This window comes from Neovison vison, chromosome 7 (assembly GCF_020171115.1).
Source record: "Neovison vison isolate M4711 chromosome 7, ASM_NN_V1, whole genome shotgun sequence".
NCBI classification, from domain to species: domain Eukaryota; kingdom Metazoa; phylum Chordata; class Mammalia; order Carnivora; family Mustelidae; genus Neogale; species Neogale vison.
This window is the reverse complement of record NC_058097.1, coordinates 49,170,138-49,188,853: the sequence shown is the minus strand read 5'-3', so window position 1 is coordinate 49,188,853 and position 18,716 is coordinate 49,170,138. Positions and strand designations below refer to the sequence as shown.

Below are 18,716 nucleotides of genomic sequence, written 5' to 3'. Positions count from 1 at the left end.
GTCCTGCATAGGCTCTCTGCTCAGCAGGGAGCCTGCTTCCTCCTCTCTCTCTGCCTGCCTTTCTGCCTACTTGTGATCTCAGTCAAATAAATAAATCTTTAAAAAGAAAGAAAGAAAAACAGATACTGCAACAGGCATCTGCTGGAGAGGACAATATATGGCCTTGAAGCCGAGCAGCTGTGGATGCCTGCCTCGCTCAGGGCAGAATGCCACCTGCTTCATTTTTCCATTATCTCCCCTTCCCCCACCGGAGAGCACCTGTGGCTACTTAGATAATCCTTTGAATGTGCTTGTTCAACTATAAACTTTATATTGTTTGTCCAGACATATTTTGCCCTCCTTGTTTATCTACAAGGCATATGACTAACGTTTGACTTTCACCGACTCTTCTGTTGGTTACTGTTTCTATCTAATAAAAGCGAGACTGTGGAGTTGCTGGGGCAGCGGTCTTTTCGACTTCTGTCCCCTGCTCCCAATCTCTTGCAGCTGACTTGTTTGTGCCTAGTTCTTTTCCCATTCGCCGACTGGAAGCGGCAATTCACCTGTAGCCCAGAAGGTGACCTCCGCCATTTCAGTAAGAATCAAGTATGGGGCCTCCTGGGTGGCTCAGTGGGTTAAAGCCTCTGCCTTCCGCTGGGGTTGTGGTCCCAGGGTCCCAGGGTCCCAGGGTCCCAGGATCCCAAGGTCCTGGAATCAAGTCCCACATCAGGCTCTCTGCTTCGCGGGGAGCCTGCTTCCCCCTCTCTCTCTGCCAGCCTCTCAGCCTACTTGGGATCTCTGTCTGTCAAATAAATAAATAAAATCTTTAAAAAAAAAAAAGAATCAAGTATGTGCTGGCTGCTACATTCTTACAGGGCCTCATGACTGCCTGTAAATCTCACCCATAGTTAATATCAAACTGAAAGACAAACCAGCGAAATCTTGCAAATGTAGTTTTAGAAGTAAAAATTTGAAGAAAACCTTAGTGATCTAACACTCCTGGCATGTCCCCTCATCCTTGAGCACTAAGCATAGAACCAGCAATCTCATACAGCAAAAATGCAGTTCTTTCTGCGGAGGGGTCCAGTCATGGAGCTACTTAAATAAACTTATTAAGTTGCACCACACTACCTCTCAAGAATTCTTTCCTGACTGCTGTGATCAACAGTCCCGCAACGACACTGTTTTAGTTGCCCAAAATCTTTCTGTTTTTAAAAACCGCTTCCTGCAAGCAATTTTTCACCAAAAGCTTTCCATGGGTGTCTGCTTACCGGATGTATTCTTTTTTTTTTTTTTTTTAAGATTTTATTTATTTGACAGAGATCACAAGTAGGCAGAGAGGGAGGCAGAGAGAGGAGGAAGCAGGATCCATGCTGAGCAGAGAGCCTGATGCGGGGCTTGATCCCAGGACCCAGGGACCACGACCCCGGCTGAAGCCAGAGGCTCCAACCCACTGAGCCACCCAGGCGCCCCCGGGTGTATTACTTTTTCTCTCCAGAAGGTCCTTCTCTGCTGCGGTATCCACACCTTAAGTTCCACTGACTGTTTTGAAACTTCCTTTTTTTTTTTTTTTAACTTTCTTTTTTAAAAATGCAAAGTAGATAATATACACCCTGACCTTGTTACTTCCTGTCCAGTCCACGAACACGATTTAGCCCACACCATTTTTGCCTCCAAGAGCTTGAGTCTCTAGGAATCTACCCGTTTCCCGCACCAGCCAAAGTTGAGGACGAGGTATGAATGGCTTTTCAGGACCTCGCCAAGCCCCGCTAGTGGCAGCAAACCCGTCCTTTTGACTCGTGTTCGTCAGGCGTCCAAACATGGCCGCCCCCATAGCCACAACGAGCGGGCGCGGACATATTGGCTCCCTGGAACTAACGCCAAGCAGTTGTTCGCTGTTCTTCAAAGGTTTCAGGTCCTCCTCGGCCGCCATAGGCTGACGAGCAGTTTGGGCGACGTTCCCAGGAGTAGAAGCAGTTCGCGGAAGTGTTACGTTTAGACTTCCTTTTTGGTCTGGAGAAAATCAGGTCAGTGTGTGTTTTTATTCGTTGAAGATTCTCTGGTCTTTGTTTTCTATTTTTGTTCCATTAGGAGGTTAGTTTCTCACAGAATGGCTTGACGTCCCCAGGGTAGAAGTGGAGTAGGGTGAGCCCGTGGAATTATTGGCGGGGCTCGATTGGGCCGAGCACGAAAGTGGAGGCATTTGAGAGGAACGAGCTGGGAGTCTGTGACTCACCTGTCCGTGGTTAGGGTACTTTTGGGGTCAGTAAGTTGGCTCAGGGTCTGTAGAGCTCAACCTCTGTGTCCGGGCTGTCCAGAGCTTGGGGTTCTGCAGATCCGTCCGCTTGTCGGTGGTGCAGGCGATGCGGATCATTGACGGTGATCGCAGTGTCTCGTTCCAGTTGGGGGTTTAATTTGGGGCTCAGTAATTTTGGGGCCCAGGTGGATGCTCGTTACATCGGGGTGTCTGGCCTGGGTTTTGGATTAGTAAGGGGGTGTGTAATGAGTGTCTGGTACAGAGAGATGCATGTGAGGGCCGTAGCTTTGGACGCCAAGGACCCGGGGCTGGAGTTTCGATTGAGGTTCCAACCTCGGCTGCTGAAACAGAAGGCTGCAGAGCTCAGAAGAGTAGTTGGAAACCCTCTGTTTTTTTGTTTATTTGTTTTTAAAAGTCTTTTGTTCAGAGGTTGACTGACTTCAGACGGAGGGATTCACCCACCCCCCTTCTCCTCTGTCTGTTAGGAGCCGTCAGTGGCTGCTTTCCCGCGGTAAAGGAAGAATTGAGTCCTTGTGCCAGGGATTTTAAAGTTGAAAATGTGTAATTTCCATCCCTTTGCAGAAAATGTTTGTCAATGCCTGCACTCACCTCTTAATACCTAACAGCGGCGAGCACTGTTGCTTCGTTTCGTGACATACATTCACACTTTACTCTTTGCTGGAAAATGTCCATTTTGTTTAGTATCCGTCCTTCTTGCAAGGTGACCCACATCTCGGTTTATTAGTAAGTACTGTTTGGTCTTATTCAGGCATGGTGCTTCCAGTTCCGATTGCTAATGACTGGATTTCTGTGAAACAAGCTTGGTATATTTTATAGTGCAGTTCTAGCCAAATATGTGAAAATCTGCTTAGTGGTTTCTGGTGGAGCCTTTTCTCTTTTATATAAGCAATTCCATGAATCTCTTTTTCCATGTCCTTAATTTTCATTCCAGTTAACAATGTTTATAATTTATTCTTATCTCAGTGTCTTGGGTCTACTCAGCAATCAGGTGGTAGTGGACATACCTATGTGTCCAGTTGCTTACCCATAAAATTCATCTGCTATATTGTCTGGAGTTAACATGTTTCTAGGAGGGTTAGACAATAAAATTTATGAATTTATCCAGGATTTCAAACTTACGACCGAAAAATGTTCCTAGTATTTTTTTCAAGACAAAAAAAAAAAAAAAGTCTATTTTACCTGAGTTATCCATTTCACTATAAATGGGTATGTTTTATTGTTTTTTTTTAAAAAAAGATTTATTTTATTTATTTATTTGACAGAGATCACAAGTCGGCAAGAGGCAGGTAGAGAGAGAGGAGGAAGCAGGCTCCCCACAGAGCAGAGAGCCTGATGCGGGGCTCGATCCCAGGACCCTGGGATCATGATCCGAGCTAAAGGCAGCGGCTTAATCCACTGAGCCACCCAGCCGCCCCTTATTGTTTTTTGTTTTTTGTTTTTTTTTTTAAAGAATAGGCTTTTGGTGTTGTTGTGTACTTCTGTTTATTTGTTTAAAAGATCTACCAGTTGATCTGTATAAAAGTAATGTGTATTTATATAAGGCCATCACTGCCCATGTCAAGAAACAGAATGTTGCCAGCATCCAGTGGTGCGCTCTGAGTCTCCTCCTAACTATATTGCATTCTCACACCCAAAGGTGATTACAATCCTGCGGTCAGTATCAAGCCCTTTAAGGCTTTTCTTTATATAGTTTTTTTTTATAAAGATTTTATTTTTTTATTTGACAGAGAGAGATCACAAGTAGGCAGAGAGAGAGAGGAGGAAGCAGGCTCCATGCCAAGCAGAGAGCCCGATGCGGGGCTCGATCCCAGGACTCTGAGGTCATGACCTGAGCAGAAGGCAGATGCTTAACCCACTGAGCCACCTAGGTGCCCCGTATAGTTTTATCATATTAAAAAGTCATTCCTAATCATATTTTATTTAGTTGTGTCTGTTTCTGTGTCAGTGTAATTATACTTCATGCATCTTTAAATGTGAGGCTGCTTTTGCTCGGTATTTTTAAGAATGATTCATGTTTTTGCAAATAGATGTATCTGTGTTTGCTCTGCAACAAGAACCAGGCATATTCTGTGAATACACAATAAATATTTTAGGAGTTGCTGGGACGCCTGGGTGGCTCAGTTGGTTAAGCAGCTGCCTTCGGCTCAGGTCATGATCCCAGCGTCCTGGAATCGAGTCCCACATCGGGCTCCTTGCTCGGCAGGGAGCCTGCTTCTCCCTCTGCCTCTGCCTGCCTCTCTGTCTACCTGTGCTCTCTCTCTATCCATCTATCTCTGACAAATAAATAAATAAAATCTTTAAAAAAAAATATTTTAGGGCGCCTGGGTGGCTCAGTGGGTTAAGCCGCTGCCTTCGGCTCAGGTCATGATCTCAGGGTCCTGGGATCGAGTCCCACATCGGGCTCTCTGCTCAGCGGGGAGCCTGCTTCCTCCTCTCTCTCTCTGCCTGCCTCTCTGCCTACTTGTGATCTTTCTCTGTCAAATAAATAAATAAAATCTTTAAAAAAAAAATATTTTAGGAGTTGCTACCATAAGAAGTTTGTCTCATACGCTTCTTTGTTTTTGTAGTACAGTCTTTAAAAACCTGGAAATGATGTAGGGACAATCACTCTTAGCTTCAAATTGTGTAGTAGTTGTAGTTTCTACACAGCATTACATATTTTGAGTATATGGCAGGTTTTCCTACTATTAATTAAACGTATTCTCTGCAGTTTGGATTGTTAGGAAGAATGCTGCTGTGAAAATTCTTGTCTGTTTTGTGGTTCACGTGTACCCTTATTTCAGTGTGAAGAGTGGTGTAGCTTAGATGTGTATCTCAGAGTGAAATTGCTGTGTCTCAGGGTGTGTTTAACTTCGTCCGAAACAGGCGATGCCAGAATATTTTACAGAGCGGTTGTACCATTTATATTTCTTCCAGTAGAATATCATTTGCTTTATACTATAGTTTATGTAGCCTCTTTAAATATCTTTCCATACCCTAATATTGTTGAGAGATTTTCTTATATTCTTAAAAATATATTGATCTGAGGGGCGCCTGGGTGGCTCAGTCATTAAGCGTCTACCTTTGGCTCAGGTCATGATCCCAGGGTCCCGGGCTCCCTGCTTGGCGGGAAGCCTGCTTCTCCCTCTCTTGCTGTGTCTCTTTCTGTCAAATAAATAAAATCTTTTTTAAAAATTTGCATCTTTTATTAACATTGATAGCTGTCCTCTACCGTGATTTTTGTGTATGATGTGGGGTGGGGTTCAGCCATCTCCTTGTCCCCTCAACCCCAGAACAGATATCTCATTGTCCCTGCATCATTTTTAAAAAAGACAACCTTAGGGGTACCTGGGTGGCTCAGTCAGTTAAGCGTCTGACTTCGGCTCAGGACCCCGAGATCATGACCTGAGCTGAAGGCAGAGGCTTAACGACTGAGCCACCCAGGTGCCCCAGAGACATGGCATCTTTAAAATGCTTGGTTTTCTGGGTCATTGTCATAGTCAATGTCTTACTCTTTATTTAAGTCTTAAAATTTCAGTACTTCTTTCTACTTATCAGATATTTTTGGTGTTCTTCAACAGAGTGCCGTTGATGGATTTTGTTTTGTTTAGTTTATGGATGGGCTGTTTGTTCCGTCGGTTACTGGGAGAGGTGTAATGAAGTCTTCTATTAGAATGATTGGTTTGTTCTTGTTTTTTGGTCCACTTTTGCTGTATATATTTCAAGGCTGTATTGTTAAGTGGATAGAAGTTGCAAATTTTTATAATGTGGTAAATTGAATCTCTTAACCAGTGAGTGTTCTCTTTCTCTGTAGTGATATTTGGGCTTTTTGGTCCATTTTTGTCTGAGAATATAGTTACACAGATGATGTATGGTTATTCTTCCCATGGTGTATCTTTTTCTAATCTTTTGCTCTTGAATTTTCCAAGCCATTGTTTCAGACATGTAACCTACAATAGCATACTGTTAAATATTATATTTTAATCCAGACTATTTTGAGACATTTGTGTTTAATTTACTGAAATCCTTGTTTTAATTATACTTCATATAATTCTTAGTATGTTTTGTTTAAGAACAATCATCTAAGTGTGCTGTAGTACCCCACTTGTTCTTAGTTCCCCCTCTTTTTTTGCCTTGTTTTGGATGAATTTGTCATTATATTCCCCCTTCTTTTAGCACGAAAATTACATACATTAAGACAATTGTTAGTTTTCATCAGGACACTAGAGATAATATAAAGCATGGAGCCTTCCCTTCCTTTTTCAAATTCTTTTTATTAATTAGTACTTTTACACTCTTCTCCAGTGAGACAGGATCTGAGAACACTTCAACTTTATTTACTACTCTCCAATTTATTCACAGTATTCTGTACTTATATCTTTATCTATTTAAAACTTCCTGAGATATTATGAAGTAATAATACTTAACTTGCAAGACAGTTCCTCTGGTTTTCCCAGTACACTGGTTTTCAAACCAGTGTGCTTGAAAGAAGTGGCTGTACTCACCGACTGTACAAAAGCTGTGGAGAGGTACCTGAACACACATGGTTTAAAAGAAAACAGTGCCTCGATCGTCTCCTTCTGTGTGCTCTGTTTTATAAAAGTGATTTGCGTGAGATTCCCTTTCTCCTGAAGCATGGTGCTGGGGTAGATCTCATTTTCCTCTTCACTGTCACACTCTCCCAACTTACATGTCACAGAACAAAGGAAAACTTCGTGCATTTAAAACCTCGGGCTTTAATGGTCAGAAAAAAGAATCTTTTGGGCCAGCAAATAAAGGGATGCTTAGCAGTGCTGCGTGCTCAGGAGCTGTGAAAGGGTCTGGACCAGAGGAAATGCGCCCCTCAGACTCCCTTGTCTCCTCAGCCCGCAGGTCCTGATGCCCCAGGAGCAAAAGGATCATGTGAAGGAGGAAGAAGTTACAAGATGTGGTGTCAGTTTTTATGGGGGCGCACATGACGGAGACTGAGATTTCTGAAGGAAACTAGAAGTAGATTCAGGAGACACAAAGCTGAGTTTTCCCACTGCCAGCTGTTTCAGAGGCCAGAAAAAATGATCCAGGTCCAGGTGACTTTTGGTTTGTTTTATTCTTTCCTTTGTTCCCTAATAGAATTGTAGAGGCCTATAAAAAATCAGCTGCATTAATCTGAAAAGCATACATATTTCTTCTGCCTATCATATACATATGGATGGTGTTTCTAGGTTAAGAAGAAGATTGAACTTTTACATGTTATAGAAACTTCTCATTGGACGAATGGATGGATGACTGTGCACAGTTACAGAATATTTAATTAGGCATCTGCTTCTGCAGTGTTTCAAAATACCCACCCCCACTAGATATTTAGATGTAGTCTATAGAGTGGAAATAAGCAGACAAATTTTAACATTTCTTCTCTATCATCAAAAGGACATCACTTCATTTGAGAACACTGTTATTAAGGAATCCCTGACATTTGATGATGTGGCCGTGGACTTCACCTGGGATGAGTGGCAGCTCCTGGCCCCTGCCCAGAAGGACCTGTACCGGGAAGTGATGTTGGAGAACTATAGGAACCTGGTGTCAGTGGGTGAGGACAGCTCCCCAGTGTCACTTGGAGGGTCCCCATCAGTGACCTTTCTTTTCTCAGCTTCTTAAAGCTCTGTGGTGTTTGTATTGCTCTGAAGTGAGATTCTTAGTCCCCTCCCTGGCTCCAGATACAGGGGTCTATTCTCCCTTCTCCTGAGTGCAAGCCATTACTTTGTACATAATGTGTGATTTACGATGACATATATATATATTGCACATACATGTCTGTGAAACAAAGGTATTTTTGGTCTTCATCCCAAATTTTGGCACAGAGCTCCTATAACAGTTGTGATTTCCTGAGTTACAAGAGGATAATAGAATGGGTGTCTTTTGTTACTTAAATAACAAGACCCTTTCAACCACATTCGAGTTTATGTTAATGAGGTGATTTTTGGAAAGCAACGGTTTAACCGAAGGCCAGGCCGGAGTCTGGTTGCCAAGGGAACCAACCACCATGACAGGGTTGGAACTCTGAGTTCCATTGCACCTCTGGGGAGGAGAGAAGAGTTGGAGTTTGAGTCAGTCACCAAAGTCTAATGATTTCATTAATCATGTCTACTTAATAATGTCTCCATAGTAACCCAAAAGGACAGTTTTTGAGACCTTTTGAATTGTTGAACAAAAGGAGGTTGGGGGGAAAGTGCTCAGAGAAGGCATGGAAGTCCCCCACCCATTCCCACATACCTGGTACTGCGTTCCTCTTACACTGGGCTGTGCCTGAGTTTATAGCAAACCAGCAATGTGGTAAGGAACCTTCCTGAGTTCTGTGAGTTGCTCCAGCAAATTAACTGAATCTGAAAAGGGGTCATGGGAACCTCTGATGCATACATATTCTATCAGAAGCCCGGGAAATAATTTGGACTTGTGACTGGGGAAGTCTCAGGGAAGTGGGGGGGTGGGTGTGCAGTGTTGTGGGCGTGAACCCCTAACCTGTGGATCTGAAGGCATCACGAGGTGGAGAATGTCAGAGCTAAATTGTTGGACACTCACTCAATCAGTGTCCCTTGGTGTCATGGAATTCCTCAGTGTGCGATAACCTCCTGTATCGGATGTCAGTAGTACTGTAGAAGAGTATCAACGGTAAAGGAGATGCATAGTACAGGAAGGTTTTCCTCTATGATGTGAAAATTGTTTTTTTCTTAACTGTAACATTCGGTGGTCTTCCCAGACCCCAAGCCTGAAGCTTGGTCTTTTATCTTCTGTCATTCCCATGAACAGGTTTTCATTCTGGCAAACCAGATGCGCTCTCCAAGTTGGATCCAGGAGACCCAACATGGACAGGAAAAGATGACATCCCCTGTCGTACCCTTTCAGGTGAGTCAGAGAACCCGGAGGGGGTCAGGAGGGGGCAGGCTGTGGAAATCATACTCTGATTAGTCAGATAAGAGGCACAGCTGTGAGAGGTAGGCAGTGCCTTCATGCATCTCTCTTCTGATGTGTGACCTCTTTTTCTTCATAGGAATTTAGAGAAAAATTTATGTTTTACCTATTCAGGGATCTCTTCCATTTTTATTTTCTGTACATCTTAATTTTTTGCTTATTTGCATTAGGATTCACAGATCTTTCCCTTCTTCTTCTTCTTTTTTTTTTTTTTTTGATCTTTCCTTTCTTCATACCCTTCTATCTTCCTTGCCAAAAACGTCCACTCCCAGAGGCACCTCCCCAAACAGAAAACTTTGAATTCCTCACTGTCTTCTAACTCTTGCACCTTTCTGTCCCACTGGTAATGTTGGTTTTCCTTCCTGACCTCCTCTAAATCCTGGATGCTGTGTCCCCAAAGTAAAGTGGTCTTCACTGGGCCCTTGTCCTCACTTTGAGGTCCTCCAAAGGTTCTGTTTTCCATTTTCTCATCTGGTCTCCTAACTGTCAAACTTTTCTTTCTTTTTTTCCCTTTCTTCCTTCCTCTCTGTCTTTGTTTTTCTTTCTCTCTTAATCTCTCTCTTTTTCAAAGCTTTATTTAATTTATTTAATTAAGCTTTATTTAATTAAGCAATCTCTATATCCAATGTGGGACTCCCACTCACAGCCTGAGATCAGGAGTCGCATACTTCTCTAACTGAACCAGCTAAGCACCTCAAACTTTCTTTATTCTAATAAGCTAAGCTTCTTCTGTTCCCTGCAAGAGACTCTCAAACTGACATGTTGTGAAAGTGATCCGCCAGACTCAGTTCAGTATCATTCACTCACCCCTTGGCAACTCTCCCAAGTTCCCAATAAGCGCAAGGAATTCTCATCATCTTCCCTCCCAGAAAACCCCTATAAGCTTAGGTTCTCTATACTCCTATGCATCTTACATCCTGGCCATGCAGACATTACCTCAGATGTTCACTATATGCAGGGCTGTCATCTTTTTTTTTTTCCTAAAGATTTTATTTTATTTGACAGACAGAGATTACAGGTAGGCAGAGAGGCAGGCAGAGAGAGAGAGAGAGAGGAGGAAGCAGACTCCCTGCTGAGCAGAGAGCCTGATGTGGGGCTTGATCCCAGGACGCTGGGATCATGACCTGAGCCGAAGGCAGAGCATTTAACCCACTGAGCCACCCAGGTGCCCAGAGCTCTCATCTTTAAAGGAGTCTCTTGTTCATGAATTTGAGCTTAAAAAATATTTTAGCATTCTCCAGTCTCCATTTTTTTTTGTTTTTGTTTTTTGTATTTTGTGTTTTTTTTTAATTTATTTTTTATTTTCAGCATAACAGTATTCATTATTTTTTGCACCACACCCAGTGCTCCATGCAATCCGTGCCCTCTGTAATACCCACCACCTGGTACCCCAACCTCCCACCCCCCACCCCTTCAAAACCCTCAGAATGTTTTTCAAAGTCCATAGTCTCTCATGGTTCACCTCCCTTTCCAATTTCCCCCAACTCCCTTCACCTCTCTATCTCCCCATGTCCTCCATGCTATTTGTTATGCTCCACAAATAAGTGAAACCATATGATAATTGACTCTCTCTGCTTGACTGATTTCACTCAGCATAATCTCTTCCAGTCCCGTCCATGTTGCTACAAAAGTTGGGTATTCGTCCTTGCTGATGGAGGCATAATACTCCATAGTGTATATGGACCACGTCTTTCTTATCCATTCGTCTGTTGAAGGGCATCTTGGTTCTTTCCACAGTTTGGCGACCGTGGCCATTGCTGCTATAAACATTGGGGTACAGATGGCCCTTCTTTTCACAACATCTGTATCTTTAGGGTAAATACCCAGGAGTGCAATTGCAGGGTCATAGGGAAGTTCTATTTTTAATTTCTTGAGGAATCTCCACACTGTTCTCCAAAGAGGCTGCACCAACTTGCATTCCCACCAATAGTGGAAGAGGGTTTCCCTTTCTCCACATCCTCTCCAACACATGTTGTTTCCTGTCTTGTTATTTTTGGCCATTCTCACTGGTGTAAGGTGATATCTCAATGTGGTTTTAAATTGAATCTCCCTGATGGCTAGTGATGATGAACATTTTTTCATGTGTCTGTTAGCCATTTGTATGTCTTCATTGGAGAAGTCAATCATATCAAAAAATGGGCAGAAGATATGGACAGACACTTCTCCAGTCTCCATTCTAACCTAAGCCAGATCATAACTCAGGCCTCCTTTAATTCCTTTATGTATTTACTAATTTTCAACTTTCTTCTCGTTCCTTGTAGGTGTTGAACTGTTGTATTAATTTCTCTGAAACTTTTGTTTTTTTCCATCATATTCTGCTGACATTAAGTCCCAGTTAACCATGTTACCTGTCATAGGATATGAAATTGTGTTCTCCATAATGTATTTTCTTTCTTACACAAATACAGAGTTTTGTCATCTCTCTTACACTCTCAAAACTGTGTTCTGTACATGTGATTGCTTCCTTCCTTCATTCCTTTAAAAATCATTTGTGATAGCACTGTATGCTTGAGGATCCAGTGGACATGCATACAAGTACACCAAGAGCTTTCATTCTAAGAGGTTTAAGAAATTAATCAAAATAAATAATATGTCCAGAGGGTTAAAAGTACTATGATAAAAATTTAGTCATTAGAACAGAACAGTTGGGGCTTGGTCTCCTCTTTAGGAATGGAACTTACAAGGTGCCTTAGGGCCAGGAGGTGAGGGAGATTAGCAGGCTGCTGGATTGGGAGTATTCCAAGCAGAGAGCAAAGCAAACTTAAAAGCCCAAAGCAGGAATGTGTTTGAGAAACATCAAGGAGCTGTGTGGGCTGAGTGGAGTGTGCTGTCGGGAACATGATGGAAATAAGGTCAAAGAGGCCATAACAGCAGGGGGAAGGGAGAGTAAGATCATCCAAGTAATCCATTTCAAGGAATCGTGCTTTTGTTTCTAAAAAGATGAGAAAACATGAGCAGTTCTTGAGTACTGGGATGACACGAACTAATTCTGTTTCCAGAGAATCCCTCTGGTTGTTGTACAGGCAGTAGACAGTGGCGGGCAGAGGAGCCATGCAGCACGTGATGGCAGATCGGCTGGCTTCAGCATGGGTGGAGGGGAAGTGTTGGTTACGTTCTGGATGCAGTGATTACAGAGGACACGTGAGATTCAACATTAATGTGGCCTTTGTGAGAGGAAGGAATGGATGGAGGTGGAAGGTAAGGCTCTGGGCATGATAACAGGTGTTAGGGACATTAAAACAGCGTGACTGAACAATGAGTGCTTGGCCTTGCCCGTGATTTGAGGTATGGGAAATCCTTGTGAAGGTACATTTGAGCAGGTAGATGAGGGATGTGAGTAGGCTCCCTGGGTAAGGAGCGTTCCACAGTAAAACTGGAAAGCTCAAAGGAAACAAAAGTGAAAATAAACTTTTGGGACTTCATCAAAATCAAAAGCTTCTGCACAGCAAAGGACACAGTCAAGAAAATAAAGAGGCAACCCACGGAATCGGAGAAGATATTTGCAAATGACAGTACAGAAAAAAGGTTGATATCCAGGATCTATAATGAACTCCTCAAACTCAACACACACGAAACAGGCAAACATATCAAAAAATGGGCAGAATATATGAACAGACACTTCTCCAATGAAGACATACAAATGGCTATCAGACACATGAAAAAATGTTCATCATCACTAGCCATCAGGGAGATTCAATTTAAAACCACATTGAGATATCACCTTACACCAGTGAGAATGGCCAAAATTAACAAAACAGGAAACAACATGTGTTGGAGAGGATGTGGAGAAAGGGGAACCCTCTTCCACTATTGGTGGGAATGCAAGTTGGTGCAGCCTCTTTGGAGAACAGTGTGGAGATTCCTCAAGAAATTAAAAATAGAACTTCCCTATGACCCTGCCATTGCACTCCTGGGTATTTACCCCAAAGATACAGATGTCGTGAAAAGAAGGGCCATCTGTACCCCCATGTTTATAGCAGCAATGGCCACGGTCGCCAAACTGTGGAAAGAACCAAGATGCCTTTCATATGTGGTCCATATACACTATTTAGTATTATGCCTCCATCAGCAAGGACGAATACCCAACTTTTGTAGCAACATGGACGGGACTGGAAGAGATTATGCTGAGTGAAATCAGTCAAGCAGAGAGAGTCAATTATCATATGGTTTCACTTATTTGTGGAGCATAACAAATAGCATGAAGGACAAGGGGTGTTAGAGAGGAGAAGGGAGTTGGGGGAAATTGGAAGGGGAGGTGAACCATGAGAGACTATGGACTCTGAAAAACAATCTGAGGGGTTTGAAGTGATGGGGGGGGGAGTTGGGGTACCAGGTGGTGGGTATTATAGAGGGCACGGATTGCATGGAGCACTGGGTGTGGTGAAAAAAATAATGAATACTGATTTTCTGAAAATAAATAATTAAAAAAAATTTAAAAGCTCAATGGAAAGCTGGAAAGCTCCTGAGGCAGGAGTGTGGTCTGCAGAATTTAGCAAGAGTAGACAGAGCAAGACTGGAGCCAAGGTCAGCGGGGTGGTGGGTGGGGGTTGGGATAGCAGGCCGCATAAGAGCCTTTCAGGGACATGGTAAGACCTTGATTTTATTCCTCACGAGATGAGAAAACATTAGGGAGTTTCAAGCAGTGGAGGCTTGACTCGATATAATTTATGTTCGGAAGGATCACCTTGGCTATTGTCTAGAAAGCTGATAGGAGCTGGCTGGTCAGGAACAGGAAAGCCAAGCAGGAGGCTGCTGCTGTAGAACAAGAAAGTGACTGGCTTCCACGAAGGTGGGAGGCATTGGTGTTGGTCCGGTTCCGGTTATGATTATGAAGAGGGCAGGCGGGACTGATCACTGAGGGAGGAACAATGTGTGAGTGAGACACAGATGACAGGCAGTGCTGAGTCCTGTCCTGGTTAGAGGGAAGAGTAGAGGTGTCATTCGCTGTGCCGGAGGGGCTTTGTGGAGGAGGAGATTTAGGACGGGAGTTCAGGAGTTCCCTTTTGGATGTTGTAGGTTACATGTTGTTTGGAGCCCAGCACGTATCATTATTGTTGCTCCCCAAGGCAGACGGTGACAGCGAATCCTCCAGGGAGGCTTGTCTTCCTCCACAGTGTCACCTGATTTCCTGCATCTCTCTCCATCTCCATTGCTCCTTCACATCAGTTTTCACAGTGTGCAGCTTCCTGTGTCCTTTAACCAAACTGCAGTGTAGGCCCCCTGAACATGAGGACTCAGAGTGTGTCCCCAGCATGAGTACCGTGTCCTGCACCCAGTAGTCCTCAGTACAGATTTGTGACGTGACTGAGTCTGTCTCTGGCCAGTTTGGATGAGGTGGCCCTCCAGCCTGTGGTCTGCTGCTCATGGGAAATTGTGTGTATTTCAAGGCCTCGTTTAGAAATCAGTCAAATTGTATTTATTTATTGTGAAGGATCCAACCTTGTTTTTACACTAACTATCTTTTGGGTTATTTATATTATTGTTTTATCAGATGTGCAAGGAACATTAAACATGTATCAATACTAATTTCATAGAGCCATCACTAAATAGACATATGACATCAAGGGAGTCTTTTAGTTGTCTTTTGTCCAAAACAAGATGATAAATGAATTCCTTATTCTTTTCCTTTCTAGGAATCTGGAAACTTGATGACTATTTGCCAGAGCACTTACAAACTGAAATCATGGAGAACAGCGTAGAGCGATGGCACAAACAGAGAACATTTGAAAGTAATGTTCGTCAGAGCACAGCTCGTTTTGTGTTAAGGCAAAATCATGATATGTATGACTTACATGGAAAAATTATAAAACCAAACTTAACTTTACTTCACCAGAGCAGAAGGTGTGAGATAAAGAACCCTGCAGATCTTACTGGAGATGGGAAATCCCTTCTGCATGCTAACAATGAACAATTTCATCCTAGAACTAAATTCCCTGAGAGCAGGAAACTCATCAATACTAAGTCCCAGTTCATCAAGCATCAGAAAACACAAAAAACAGACAAGCCTCATGTATGCAGTGAATGTGGGAAAGCCTTCATCAAGAAGTCCCGGCTCACTAATCACCAGATCATTCATACAGGAGAGAAACCCCACAGGTGTAGTCTGTGTGGGAAGGCGTTCTCCAGAAAGTTCATGCTCACTGAACACCAGAGAATACATACTGGAGAAAAACCTTATGAATGCTCTGAATGTGGCAAAGCCTTTCTCAAGAAATCACGGCTCAGTATACATCAGAAAACACACACAGGAGAGAAACCCTATATATGCAGTGAATGTGGGAAAGGCTTCATCCAGAAGGGAAATCTCATTGTACATCAGCGCATCCATACTGGAGAGAAACCTTACATATGCAGCGAGTGTGGGAAAGGCTTCATCCAGAAGACATGCCTGATAGCGCATCAAAGATTTCACACAGGAAAGACTCCCTTTGTGTGCAGTGAATGTGGAAAATCCTGTTCCCAGAAGTCAGGTCTCATTAGACATCAAAGAATCCACACGGGAGAGAAACCCTTTGAATGCAGTGAATGTGGGAAAGCCTTTACCACAAAGCAAAAGCTCATGGTCCATCAAAGAACTCACACGGGCGAGAGACCCTATATCTGCAGTGAGTGTGGGAAAGCTTTTGCCTACATGCCTTGCCTTGTTAAACATAAGAGAATACACACAAGAGAGAAATGTGGAGACTCAGTCAAAGTGGAAAATACTGCCTCAGGGAATCACGGCTTATCACAGACTGGTGGTGCCACGCAGGGGAAAGACCTTGTCAATACCGTGACTGTGCAGGTGCCTTCTGTGGCTTCTCAGACGTCACTAAACATCAGTGGGCTCTTAGCAAATAGGAATGTAGTCATAGTGGGACAGCCTGCAGCCAGATGTGCGCCCTCAGGAGACAACAGAGGATTTGCACAGGATGGAAACCTCATGAATGCAGTGAATGTGGTCGTGCCTTCCGTAGTCAATTATGTCTTATTTTATGTCGCAGAAAACCAGTAGGAGAAAGCAGAGAAGGGTTGAGCAAACATTTCTAGGTCATATTATATCTGAAAAGTATATACTGCGAGGGATGGTTACGAATCCTGAACATGGGGAAGTTTGAGCTCATCCTATTAAAAATATGCCTTGAAACAGAGGCATAATCTGATGTCAACCCAAATACATACGCCTCGGTTGCTGTGTGTGTCTGTCAAAGGAAGGAATATTGAGTTCAGTAAGTGCAGGAAATAAGTTCAATCAGGACTAACCTTGGGTGGGCGGGATATGGGGCATGTGTATATCAATTCAGTTTCTGCAGGCCAATGGGAAGGAGTAATTGGAAACTGGGATGTCTGCTGTGAACTCTTAGAAGGTTATTTTATACAGAGGTACTTACGGAACAGCAGCCTTAGAATGAGTCAGCTCATTCATTTACTGAGTACTTGTTAAATACTCCCTTTGTACTGGGTCCTGTTTGAGGTGAGGATTCAGTGGTGACCAAAACAGAAAAAGGCCATGGTCTCCTGGGAGAGAGCACTGAGGTCCTGGATTATCTTTAAGTGGTACATTTACACCAGCTAATGTAGAAAGAGGATGTAAATATCTATTCTACGTGAAATAGATACCGTCTTGGTTCATTCTGGTGGCTGTAAGAGCATTCTGTAGCCTGGATGGCTTATAAAAAGAGAAATTTATTTAAAAGAAAAAGAAGTGTGGAGTTCCTACAGAATGAAAGGTTCAGAATGTTCTAAATTACACACGAGAAGTCTTGAATAAGTAATGAAAGGAAAAGTTATTTCTGTTTTGGAAGCTGCAAGGTCAAAGATAAAAGTGGTGGGAGATTTGGTGTCTGCTGAAGGTCTGCTTCCTGGCTCAGGGAAGGCAGTCATCTCACTGTCCTCACACAGGGGAAGGGGAGAGCCATTCTCTGGGATGTCCTACCAGGGCACTAATCCCATTTGCGTATGTTCTACTATCATGACCTAATCACCTCTCAAGGCCCCACTTCTTATTACCATCATATCTGGGATTAGGATTCAATACATGAATTTGGGGGAGGGGACACAAACAGTCCAGAGACGATAATGGAGTATGGAAGTCCCCTTATGTGTGGGGTATATGTTCTAAGATCCCCCAGTGGATGCCTGAAGCTAGGCAAGCACTGAACCCTATCCTATATACAGTATGTTTTTTCTTATACAGGCACACCTCTGGTGAAGTCGAATTTATAAATTAATCATAGTAAGAATTAACACCAAAACCAATAATAAAATAGAACGAGTATAACAATACCCTGTAATAAAAGTTATGTGAATGTGGTCTTTCTCAAAACATTTTACTGTCCTTTACTCCCCTTCTGTGAGTATGAGAGATGATAAAAGGCCCATGCGATATGAAGTGATGTGGAGGACTTGTGACTCAGGGTTAGGTCAATGCTGCTGTCAGGAGGATTTGTGACTTAGGGTTAGGCCACCACTGCTGTCAGGAGGATCATCTGCTTCCAGACTGCCTTTGACCTCAGGTAATCCCTGAAAGTGAAGCCACAGATAAGGGGTGACACTGTTTGGTTCTAGGGATTATGATAATTTCTTACTCAAAGGGTATATTACTTCAGTGGAGGGCAAGGACTCAATGGATTTTAAAGCACCCTACGATATAAGTAAGTTTCTTTTTTTTTAATGTCCATATCTTCTGAAGTAGGTTAAACATTCCTTGACATTTTGTTTTTGCTATTTAAATTTTCTTTTTTTTCCCAATTTATTTATTTTCATTTTAATGTTTTAAAAATAAAATAAAAAATCAGTTCCTCAGTTGCACGAAACCAAATTTCAAGTGCTCAGTAGCATCTGTGACTAGTGGCTACTCCTTTGGATAGCACAGTGAGGCAAATTTTGTAGCTTCACTATATGGCTGAAAAGCATAGACTGAGAGAAAGCTGTCATCATCTCCAGAAATTTATCTTGGAGCGTATTGGTTTGCGTGGCTTTATGTTACCGAGCACAGAAAAATTAAGGCAAATATGTTGGTCTGGAAAGTAAATAAATTAGCCAATGGACTGGTCAGAATGTTTTGTCACTGAAGGAATCAGTAAGTCATTCGAAAGCAGTTCTAAAGAATACAGGCATCTCCTTCCAAATCGTGTGTGATTAGAGACTCAGTAACTGAGTATAAACCAGGTAAGAACATAAAAAAGAGGTCCTCAGAATAAAAAAGAGGACAAGAGTCTTTGTTTCTAAGACTGGAGAATCTAGGAAATGGGAGATGAGGTCCTTAAGGTATATGGAGAAGAACCCTTCTATTTGTCCCCAGAACCATCACCCTTGAGAGCTGCCACCGAATCAGGGATTCCAGCTGGACTGGTCGCTGCTGAGTTGAGACATGTGCTTTCTCCCTAGGATTCCTTCTCCCTCTTCTGGGAGTGGGGCTCTTGGCCTCTCACTACTGAATATTTTCCCTCAATCTCATAAATACCACATAGTTATCCACGTACCTGAGTTACAAACAGTTCTCTCAAAGGAAAAGAAACTTCCTGTCCTGTGCCTGTCTCAGCATTCAATCAGA

At 42.9% G+C, this 18,716-nt stretch overlaps 1 protein-coding gene across 3 annotated transcripts; it reads left to right on the top strand.

Moving 5' to 3' along the window:
* The first annotated feature begins 1,921 nt into the window (after positions 1 to 1,921).
* On the top strand, positions 1,922 to 17,488 carry ZNF350 (zinc finger protein 350). 3 transcript variants are annotated; one of them, XM_044256694.1, is made up of 5 exons: positions 1,922 to 2,006; positions 7,102 to 7,296; positions 7,643 to 7,802; positions 9,020 to 9,115; positions 14,815 to 17,488. In XM_044256694.1, the coding sequence occupies exons 2-5, from the start codon at positions 7,288 to 7,290 to the stop codon at positions 16,173 to 16,175; spliced, it is 1,626 nt and encodes a 541-aa protein (XP_044112629.1). In that variant the 5' UTR covers positions 1,922 to 2,006; positions 7,102 to 7,287; the 3' UTR covers positions 16,176 to 17,488. The 3 variants fall into 3 exon arrangements, with proteins under 3 accessions (XP_044112629.1, XP_044112628.1, XP_044112630.1); XM_044256693.1 differs by having other exon boundaries at positions 7,102 to 7,302; XM_044256695.1 differs by lacking the exon at positions 7,643 to 7,802.
* The last annotated feature ends 1,228 nt before the right edge of the window (positions 17,489 to 18,716 follow it).